Source organism: Anoplophora glabripennis, unplaced genomic scaffold, assembly GCF_000390285.2.
Source record: "Anoplophora glabripennis isolate ALB-LARVAE unplaced genomic scaffold, Agla_2.0 scaffold2656, whole genome shotgun sequence".
Taxonomy (NCBI): domain Eukaryota; kingdom Metazoa; phylum Arthropoda; class Insecta; order Coleoptera; family Cerambycidae; genus Anoplophora; species Anoplophora glabripennis.
The window spans coordinates 1-11,736 of NW_019418853.1; the positions used below are offsets into that span (position 1 = coordinate 1).

The window sequence follows — 11,736 nt, forward strand, 5'->3', positions numbered from 1 at the left end:
TCCGGACACTCCGTATGGAAATAAAGTAAGTAAAATACATAGTACTAAATTTAAAGAATTTTCGAATCTCCTCAAATACCTAACTAAGTCAGTGGACCCTTTAGGCGTTATCTGCTCTAACTGTGTGTGTTTGTGTGTGTGTGTGCGTGTGTGCGTGTGTGTGCGGGTGTGTGCGCGTGCGCGTGTGCGTGCGTGTGCGTGCGCGTGTGCGTGTGTGTGTGCGTGCGTGCGTGCGTGTGTGTGTGTGTGTGAGAGGGTGCGTGTGCGTGCGCGCGCGCGTGCGGGGGTGTGCGTGTGCGTGCGCGTGTGTGTGTGTGTGTGCGTGTGCGTGTGCGTGTGGAGAAGTGGTTTTGGGCTTGCTGGGTTGGATTCGAAACATTGGTATAAAATTTCGAATCTCCACCAGCCCTGTCTGTGTGGTTTGAGATACACATAATTAAAAATCATATGATTCTTTGTCACTGTTTGGAGGGTTTGTTTGTTACTTTAAACGCCGTTTCCTCGTAGACGTAAGTTGTAAGTGTTTCACAAATATACAGGGGAAACTATTCCAATGTGACAAACAAATAAAAAAGTTCCCATTAGGACCTGTAAAAGAACAATAGATCTGGATCACCCTGTACCTTCCAATTGGAGCGATCCACGGGTACCGCCATATTCGGGCGTCCCTATCCATAAACCCCTATCGAAACATGTAAACAACTTGTACAACAAGCCGTTGAGGACGGAAAAATCCCTCTCCCAATATCCCGGCCCCATGCGGGTTTCCCGCCGGCTGATGCCCGCGGAGAGTATCGAGCACTTATTCGGATTACGAATCGAGTGGGGCGGTCTGAGCTAAAAGGGTCTGGCGAGGGTGCTGGTGGTATAGTAGATATACATCGATGCAGTTTTTGTAAGAGCAGCTGTTCGGGTTTTGATACATCGTTTTCACTTGATCATTCGGCTTAGCAGGAGCTGCTAAATTTAATTCGAGCATTGTTACAGTCGGTTGGATGCGGAATGGGTCCTTCCCCCAAAGAAGATCTTCCCCTAAAGATAAAGTCGTTCAGTATGTTGCACTTGTCAGTTTTTATACGGTTTTGTTCATTACGGTAAATTAAATCTTATAAAGTGTCTTACTGTTGAGAAGATAAATACGTTTTTATTTCTTTTTGTATTCATCTTGTCCTTCTACTTCTGCTGTCATGGTTTGAAAAAAGTTTTCAAATTTTTCCTAAAAACGGTGCATCCTACGAAAAAAAATGAAGGGACCAATTTCATTCAGAACTGATTTCCAAAAAAATATATCAAAACTGGAAAAAGTTAGTGGCATCCCATTTTTTTTTATTTAAAAAGTTTGTGGCATTCTCGCACGAACGCCACTGATGCAAGTAGAAATATTCGGATTACGCCAAAAAATGCACATTTCTTCCTCCAAAGCGTTTTTCAAATTTCTAGTCTTTAAAACTCTTAAAAAATTNACAGGTACCTGCGATAAAGATGCCGACGGCCTCTATGCTTAAGCCGGGGATTACGTCGGTGATTAAAAGGAAAGAAAGGGATTCTTTCCAGGTAGCCTTAATAAAGGCAGGTAGTTCTTGCTCGTTGCAATGCACTTCACCTCACAAACAAACACGTCCGCTCAGCTCGGCTGTTCGCTCTGAACTGACTCCATAACTAAAACGTTGCAAATGATTATACAGAACCTTCATAAACGTTTAGAAGCCAAGTGACTGCCGGCTTAGGCAACCAACATTGCAGGGCTGGTACTGGTAACGAAAAATCCATAAATCTTGGAGTCAACAATATTAATGATTCGTTTACAATGAACCATGACAAACGTTACGCATACGCTCAAGATAATGCGTGGCATTATTTATGGCTTATAGAAAAAGGTGATTTAGTGATCTCTTGGCTATGCTCGGCGATCCAGCATCCCAAGTTGCATTATTTGTTATTCGTTAGCTTTCATATATACATATACGGGTGTCCCGCCACCAGAAATCGACACTATCGATATCTCGGAAAGTATTGATCCGGTAAATTGTCCAAAAACTGAGGCCTTTTCTTAAAATTTAAATGCTCCAGTGGCGGAGATACAGAGTGTGGGTGACATATTTTTCTAAATAAAATAGGTAACAATCATGATATTTTCCGTTTCGTCTTTCAGGTACCTACTCTCTTATGTTTTTCGAAAAGAGTCTGATTGTCGAGTAAAACTTAAAAAACCACCTGAAAAACACTTCGATATTCGAATAAACTGCGGTTTAAAATTATATAGAAGGCTGCGATAACAACTTTGACATTCTGAGCAATTAGAAGAAAAAATACCTACATGCTTTTCATCAGATCCAAAGCAAAAATAAATTTCAAACAAATTACATTTTCGTTACTAAACAGATGTCGCGCCTGTGTTCGTGGAAATATGGAGATATTTTTGAGCATTTACTCAAATAAAATCATTAAAATGATGACTAATGTTATTAATTTCTTTATTTGAATAAATTACCAAATGATTATAATGTTTGTCATGTCACAAAGTTGGTGTCTAGGTCTTTTGTGTTTGTCGATCACGTCGGCTACGTAGTCAACCAGGCCCGGTCTGGCCAGGTCGGGCAGTCGGCAAAACCCGACTTATTTTGGAAGATAGGCCCCCAAACGACAAACGAGGCGCCAAAAGTATAAGAAAATTTTTTGTAAATTCTTGAGATATAGCCACAGTAAATTGAAAATAAATGGGATTTTCCCAGATGAAAAAACTAACACAAATTTTATTATTTTGCCCTATACCCCTATAAAGAGTGTACCTACAGGAAAGAAAGAGAGAAATAAATATATATTCCAAGCCGTAAACCCTTTAAACTATATCTTCTTTATCTATAAGCCGTAGGCTTGAAGGAAAAACGAGAGAAATTCTCTCTCAAACTGTAAGTCTTTTAACCTTATAATAGCCCTTTACCCTATAGCCGTATGTTATGTACTCGGAAGAAAAAATGAGAATATAAATAATAACCGAGAGCTTTAAAATTTTTTAAAGCCCTCGAACTATGTCCAAACTATTATTGATTTTCTTTATCCTGTATCGTGGGTCGATAGGTTTAAGTTTATTACCTATATTAATATAATTTTATATAATTTTAAAACCAATAATAGTTTGGACGTAGACTATAGAGCTATAGCATAAATAAAATCTGTGAAAGCGGCATGAGTACTGCAGTGGTAAGTATACTTATATTCCTACAGATAGCAGCATAGCGCTTGAAATGAGCTTTAATTTGAACTGCAAATAGATATTCGTAGATTGTACTGGAGCCGGAGAAATGACGATTCAAAGTCACCTATCCCAATGAGTTTTTTTCTATTAAAAAAAATATTTAAAAACAGAATAAGTACTGCAAGGATATTAAAAGTATATTTTTAATTTTTAAAGATGGTGCTTGAAATAACTAATAAGCTTTAATTTGAGCTACAAAAAGATGGGAGAGTTTGCCTTGCAAGCTCGACCCAGATGGCAGCATGTCAATAGCTTCTGTCATGTCTGCCGCGTTTGCGCGTTGCACACTGCACTGTGAGTGAGACATAATCAATTTATAAATTAAAATTTGAATGAAATTTTTATTACATAAAAATCGTAGACAAACTTATTTTTGCAAAGGTAATGAAATTACCTTGTAAAGAAACTTGCAGGTATAAATGCAACAAAAAAATAAATGCAAAAGCTAGAAAAGTTATTTTTGACGAATTTTGGAACCTTGGAGATCATACTCGGCAGTGGGATTTTCTTGTAAGGTGCGTGACACAACGAGAAAAAAAAACAGGTTACTGTACTTAATAAATATTCCAGAAGGAATTTCTCTCGCAATTATAAGTTTGTCATTGACAACAATGGGAAACAAATTTGCAAAACGATGTTCTTAAATACGCTTGCAATTTCTGAAACAGTTGTAAGCACCGCTTTGCAAAAAATTGGTGAAGGTGGTACTGTAGAACGGGACATAAGAGGAAAACACAACACTAGACCGCATAAGAACTCGGATGCTCTAATAAAAAACATTATGGAGCACATAAAACTTTTTCCACTTATGCCTTCTCATTATACACGAAAAAACTCAAAACGAATGTAGTTGGAAGAAGGTTTGAGTATTTCATGAATGCGCATAATGTACCTATTTAGAATATGCAAAACAACAAAAATGGGATGCAGTAGCTACACTCAGACAATACAGGGATAGGTACTCTTAATTCGAAATTTAATATAGCTTTCTTTAAGCCAAAATAAGATCAGTGTTCCGTGTGTAGTGCCTATAAGAATACAGATCCCGAGAAAAGAACAGAAAAAGTGGAAGATGATTGTAATAATCATAATTTAAACAAAATCGCGGTTCGAAATCTGAAAGACATTGATAAAGAATTTTCGAAAAATGATAAATCTCTAATAATAACATGCTTTAACTTGCAGAAGGTGTTAGTAACGCCCAAGTCAGAAGTTAAAGATTTTTATTATAAAAGTAAAATCGTAACATACAACTTTACAATTTATGATTTAGGCAGTAATCAAGGCTATTGCTATGAATGGCATGAGCAAATATCGAAGAGAAGACCGGATGAAATTGGAAGTTGTTTATGGATCTTTTTAAAAAGTGTTAAAGAAAACGGCATACAAAAGGTCATTCTTTATTCCGACAATTGCGGTGGTCAAAACCGTAATCGTTTTGTTTTTGCGATGTTTGCTTATGTATCAATGACTTTGGATTTGGAAATAACACACCGTTTTTTTTTAAATAGGCCACACGCAGAATGAAACTGACAGCATGGATGCTATGATTGAAGTTGCAAAAAAACGTCACTCTGCTATATACACTCCTGATAGTCCTGATCAGTGGATTAGTCTAATAAAAATGACCAAAGTTACTGCCCCACAGTATAAAGTAAAAGAAATATCTCAGGAAGATTTTGTAACTTTTACCAATGGTAAAGAAACAAAACTGGAAAAAAGATATTACTGGAGAGGCTGTAAAAATCAGTAAAATCAGAGAAATCCACTGCGATACAGTCTCCCAATACAGTATTTTTTGTGTATAATTTTGGAGAAAATCAGAAAGAACTAGACTTACGAACAAAAAACACACGCAAACGCGAAGAATATCAATTTCCAAGATTGTATCAAAGTTTGCTGCCAATTGATGGTAAAAAATTAAGCGGTCTTTTGGGTCTGTGTAAGGCTAATTTGATACCACCGATGTATCATGGATTTTACAATTCCCTTCGGCCTACTAGTAAGACTGACCACCAGGAAGAAAGTAATATTGACCAAGAAGACTGAATCGTAATAAATTTTCCTTTTATGTCATTGATTATTAACAATTTTTTTTATCTAAAAATAGAAAATGTTTAATTTTTCTGTACCTTATTAGTATAGCAAGTTGCTTCTCAATAAAAATTTTGTCGACGAAAACTAGTAACGCATTCAAAATCCATTTTTTTCTTATCCTAAACTATTTTATTTAAATCATCAATAATTAATTAAGACCTAAACAATAATTACTTTGTTAAAGAAGAACGATTTAGCTTTTGTAATAAAAAAATAACGAACATTATTATTTTCTCAACTATTCAAATGCAGTTATCTCAGTATAACCAAATTTGAGATACGACAGTTTTCCTTGGGGGAGTCGATATGCACCCTAATAACAGACAAAACCAAATAGGCCCCGATTTCGATTTTTCCCGACGGCCTCTGAAAGAGCCAGACCGGGCCTGTTAACTCAACGGCTTGCCTGAGGAGGGGATTGTCATGTCTAGCGGCTACGTCAAACCGTTTCTCCGCGTTTTGTCTTATTGTCTGTGTAGCGTTTGTGTATTGTAAGTCTCGTAATATGTCAGTGTTTCTTACGTACCAGGGCGCGTCGGTGGCCGTGCGGAGGGCTATGTTTTCCACAGCCTGTAATGACTTTAAGTGGCTTTTTGCCGCGTGACCCCACGCCGTGGAGGCGTAGGTTAGCTGCGGTTGAAGTACCACCTTGATAAGCGTTCGCTTATTCCTTAAACTGAGGGTGTTTCCACCTTTGAGTAAGGGATAGAGCCTAGCCCTGGTGGTCTTCGCTCGCGCCACCGTCTCCACGATGTGCGGTTTCCACGTGAGACGCTGGTCCATCGTCACGCCCAGGTATCGTGTTTGTCGATTCCAGGAGATGGGTTCCTGGGATAGTGTCAGTCTGTCGAGGTTTTGTGGGATTTTTCGTTTGGTAAAAAGGATAGCCGAACTTTTGTTGGGATTAATTTTGACTTTCCACCTGTTGCACCAGGTTTCAAGTTGGTCTAAGGAGCTTTGGAGGAGGTAGACGGAATATCTAGGATCTACGGATTGGGATGTGATTGTCAGGTCGTCGGCGTATAAGTATATGTTGGTGTTGGGGGGATGTGGGATGTCGGAGTTGTAAATGGTGTATAGGTGTGGGGACAGGACGGTGCCCTGGGGGACACCGGCCTCCATGGGACGGGTGGTGGAAAGGGAATCTTGGATTTGGATGCGGAATTTTCGGTGGTGTAGGTAGGATTTTATGAGTTTGGTAAAGGATATGGGATATTGGTTGGTGAGCATTTTCATCAGTAGGCCTTCATGCCAAACCGTATCGAAGGCCTTTGCGACGTCCAGGAAGACAGCACCAGTGTACTGTCCCCTGTTGAAGGCCGCCGTGATGTGCTCGGTAAGGCGAAGGATTTGGAGTTCAGTGGAGTGATTGGGTCGGAAGGCGAACTGCTCGTCTGGAATGACTTGCAGTTCTTGGGAGTGGGTTCTTAGACGGGTTAGGATAATTTTTTCTACCACTTTGCTCATAGCCGGGAGCAGGCTAATGGGCCGGTAGTTGGATGGGATGGTGTGATCTTTGTTGGGTTTTGGGATAAGGATTATGTTTGCTGTTTTCCAGCGGGTAGGGAAGTGTCTTAGTCTGAGTGTCGCGTTTGTTATGTTTAGTAGGGCCATGAGGCCCTTGTGTGGTAGTCGTTTAAGTGTCGTGTTATGTATATTGTCGGGTCCGGTGGCTTTTCTGTTTTTAAGTCTGCGTATTGTTAGTCTTAGTTCGTCCGGAGTTGCAGGGGGGATATCCATGTAGCAGTATTATTTACTAATTTCACTAGTCTTCTTTAACCCGTTTCCCCTAAGAATTTCCCTGATATAAATAAAATTGACTTTAAAGTATTGTTTCATAACTTTCACTTTTGAGTAGCTTTGCTGGTAAACTGATAAAGTCGTTTGGAATTCTTCTAAAGAATACATACATCTTTCAACTCAAATTTCACGTGATAGAAAAATCAAATTTAATTGGCAACTTATGAGCGTGCCCTGCGCAAATTGAGTGCGCGGTTAGTTATTACAAAATGCCGTCAGAGTCTAAACCTTTGTTGACAGCCCAAACAGAAAAACCAAATCATTACTCGTAAGTGCATTTTTAGTGCGTGTTGACTGTTAAGATATACTTTGTAATTAATTTTGTGTATTTGGAAGTGGCTTTATGTTGAAATATTGTGTTGTTTTCTAGATATTTGAAAGAATTTCGCGTTGAGCAATGCCCGCTCTTCTTACAACACAAATGTACACAGCATCGACCATTCACCTGTTTTCATTGGCATTTTATGAACCAAAGGCGACGGCGGCCCGTACGTCGTAGAGATGGTACTTTTAATTATAGTGCAGATAATTACTGTACAAAATACGATGAAACAACGGGTATTTGCCCCGATGGGGACGAGTGAGTATATTATTTTTTTGGGTTAACTTTCCTGTCATTTTTATGCATTGTGGGTGTGACAGTTTTGTGGCGCAATTAAATAATAAGCGATTAGCAATCATTTCATCAATTTTTCATGTTATTTGCTTTAATAAACAATATTTTCTAAAGTAATTTTATAACAAAAATAATTTTCAATTAAATTATTTGGCATTTACTTCTACAACATTTACTTCATAACCTAACTTTTTAAATAGCTATCAAAACAACAACCTATCCCAATAAAATATTAGTTCCCCATTAATTCCAGAAATGTTTACATGAGTTGGTTATTATTATATGTTTTATACAATTCTCATATTTAGTTTTTTATACCTAAATATAAGTAGTAGATTAAATATTTGATCAAAATACCAGATCTGATATTCTCATTTCTTCAGAAAATTTTCTACTAAAATTAAAAATTGCTGAAACTTTATAAGAGTAGTTCATATCTGCTTTTTTAAATAGAATGCTCTATGTAAAGATTATTAGTAAAATAATTGGTTTTAATTACATCAGATACCACATTAAAAATTATAATAATAAGTATTCCATTACAAAATTGTTTTTGATAACCTGAGGCTGATTAAACTTACGAATTTTATACTAATTTTTGTTTAAGTAGTACCTATTTAATTTCTTTAAAATTAAAAAAAGAACAATTTCAATTAGATAAAAAAACATGGTGAAAGTTTCATTTAAATAACCAGTAGAAATCAATTTATACAACTAAAATTTGAGAAATTGGATAAATAATATTTTTTTATAAAAAATATTTCTTAATTTTTTAAACTAATTAAGCAAATGAATGTATTCTTTATCTTCGGAGTCATGTCACTTTGTTATGCCTTTATAGACTTTCATTTTTGAGTTAAATTATATAGGATGTTTTATTAAAAATGGGATACTTCCAAGGTGCCAACCTCCACAGACAATCGATTAGTCATCAATTTTGAATAACTGAGAATCTATTGGCAATCACTGGGAATCAGGTGGTAATTACTGGGAATTAGTTTTTAAATCAGCTCTCATGCTTACAGAAACTTTACAGTATTTATTACGTGCTTGAGGTCTTTGGATTTGTGTCAGTTTAATTTAGTTCTACAGGTCAATGTCATAAAAGAATGAATTCTTAATATTATTAAAGATACAGACCCTTTTAGTATATAGGTATAAATACAGTGCTATTTTTTAAAAACCAGACATAGGCCAACTTTTTTATTTAAAGTGATAGAATAGTACTTCTAAATGCAAAGTTGTATGAAATAACTTGATTAAGAAAAATTTACAAATAATTCTTTCTGGTGTTGCCAGATTTCTGCAGTAGCTACTAAAACGATATTTTTTAAATGGTTACACCATATTTTTTTAACATAATTTGACAAACCTTCAAATTCTAAATAGGCAATGTTATGTCACATTTCTTTATTGGAGTACCCGTTTTAGAACAATCGGCAAAAACATAAAAAATAATCTGTAATCGGCAGGAACTAAAAGCAGCTAACATAGCAGTAGTAAGTCTTGGAAATTAAACAAAAATTGTGTTGTTTTAGAGGAGCCATCATTATTGTAGTGTCATTGTGTTATTTGACAGCTGTTGTATTTGAGTGTGTATAAAAAAATAATGTTTTAATTTAGTTCCTAAGATGAATCAGTTATTTAATCCACAAGAGAAAGTTGAATTAATTTTTCTTCATGTTGGTGGCTTAAGTTTATGCAATGCGTGCTCTGAATTCCACACAAGACATCCCGATAAGCCTCATCCAAATCCGGAGTTTTTAAGATATAACTTCTTCTCCTAGTGGTTGGTCCTAATAAGTCCCTTAGCACCGCGGCCTAATTAGGCCTATTGTGCGTCCCACTATTAGTCCTATTCAGCAAGTAGATTTGTCCTTTTTACAAAGTCCAAAAGCTTCCTTGCTGACACTTCTCTCAGTTCCTTGGGTTCCAAATAAGGTCTCCCCAGGAGCGCCATTCTACTACGTGCAAATCCCGGGCACTCGCCCAGGATATGCTGAGAAGTTTCATCCGCCGATTCACATCCTCGGCAGACCGGACTGTCTACAAGCTTTAGCTTATGTAGATGTTTCCTAAAGTGACAGTGACAGATATAACTTAATAAAACTAAAAACAACTGGTAGTGTGTGCCCAAGGATCTGCAAAAGGCTCAAAATCATCTTAGTAACTGCAACTCCAATAAGAAATGTGACAACATTTTCTATTTAGAATTTGAAGGTTTGTCAAATTATGTTAAAAAAATATGGTGTTGCCATTTAAAAAAATATTGTTTGAGTAGCTACTGCAGAAATCTAGCAACAACAGAAAGAATTATTATTTTGCACAATGTAGTAGTTGATATGAAAGCAACTGGCAACGCTGGCAGTGAGGAATACAACTTCATATGTAAATTCGGGGTGCACTCGTTTACACTATTCAGTGGCGGCATACACAGGAATTAAAGTGCAGTTTAAAATTTAATATTTATTTTATAAAAAAAAAAATTCAGGTTCATATTCAGGAAAATACGTACTATTGACCATAAAAAAACTTGACTCCCACTTAAAGTTACACCCTGTATATTAGAAAGATTTGGAGAAATATTTTTTAATTAAATTATATTTTACACTTACCTAATCCTTAAGTACATCTTGATTGTTCCTATAGAATGTATTCTATACCTCGTTTTCTTCGTTAGAATGTGAATATAATAAATGAGTGGTGTACCGATGTGCATGGGATGATATCACTAACGAGAAAATCAACACGTAGTTTGCCAGAAAAATGAAACAACTTTCCATTGTTTTTCTAATAACTTGCCCATTTGAAGTACTCTTCTAGCCTAAACATCCTCAGTTATTATCAGAGGCTGGGCACTCATTTTTACTATTAATTGATTCTATGCTACAGATTACAATTACAACCAAGTCAGTAGATACAGAGCCTTCATAAATGATTACAAGCCAAGTGATAAGTAATTTTGTTTGGAACAGTAATTTTTTTCCTTTACATTGGCCATTAAATTTCGGTAACATTAAAAATTATTAAAACAATAAGATCAAGATTACATTAAACCGCAATATTCTGTTTTACTGGCTGGTGATTGGTGTAATTTTTCACGAGATTCTATTCAACCAATCAGCGATTACATTGTCTCGAGCTTAAATGTAACGGTTTGACATTGCATTTTGTGTACGAATCATTAATATTGGTGACATTAAGATTTAGGGATTTTCAGTTGGCAGTACCAGCCGTGCAGTTAGTTGCCTAAGCTTGACGATCACATGGCTTGTAAACATTTATGAATGTTCTGTACTACTCCACTACAGAACAGTGCTCTAGATAAAAATCCATGAAGCCTTGAAGCAACCATTGATAATTGACATTTTTTTGAAAATAGTGCAAGTATTAAATATACATTCTGTGACTGTTTACAAAGTGTGTGTGTGTAAAAAATATTTATTTAGATTTTTGTATGTGATATGGTTAGTTAACTGTTGCAGGGGAAATATTTAAAGGAGGTTCAATTCCGAAAAAAAAATGGTAAGAAAGTTTTCAAAGCAATTGAAATCTGCTAATAAATATGCAAACTGCCTCGTGTAAAAGTATTAGATCGATTGCCAAAGTAGTTTTTTGAAAAATAATATTAAAAATTATGCTGTTATACTCAGGCTCTTATGGGAGTTGGGAAAAAATTTTATCAAACGTGAATATTGCTTTTAAACATTGTTAGGGTCGGGAAAATAAAATTGTAATTAAAGAATAAAATATTACTAAATACAAGGTGGGCCAAAAGAAGTCATCCGATGTTGTTTGGCTCTCATTTTTTTTCTAAATTAAAAAGTTCGATTCTGTTTTTTGATTATGTTTATTTGAACCTTTAGAATTTTATGGTCAAGATGAGAAGATGATATCGGCCAAATGGGCGCCGCCACAATTGATTGCTATACGGGCTCGTTTTATGGCATTTTTCATCACTTCGGCG

General features: G+C 36.1%; 1 protein-coding gene across 1 annotated transcript; it reads left to right on the forward strand.

Moving 5' to 3' along the window:
* The first annotated feature begins 7,362 nt into the window (after window positions 1–7,362).
* On the forward strand, window positions 7,363–7,799 carry LOC108916613 (RING finger protein unkempt-like). Its single transcript, XM_018722909.2, has 2 exons — window positions 7,363–7,421; window positions 7,524–7,799. Exons 1-2 carry the CDS (start codon window positions 7,363–7,365, stop codon window positions 7,735–7,737), a joined length of 273 nt encoding a protein of 90 aa, XP_018578425.1. The 3' UTR covers window positions 7,738–7,799.
* Window positions 7,800–11,736: the final 3,937 nt, after the last annotated feature.

What these genes read in the sequence shown, in the direction of transcription:
- LOC108916613 (XM_018722909.2), top strand. Translation starts at nt 7,363, where the DNA reads ATGCCGTCAGAGTCTAAACCTTTGTTGACAGCCCAAACAGAAAAACCA. An exon ending in GAAAAACCAAATCATTACTC is followed by an intron (nt 7,422 to 7,523) that starts GTAAGTGCATTT and finishes GTTGTTTTCTAG; the next exon opens with ATATTTGAAAGAATTTCGCG.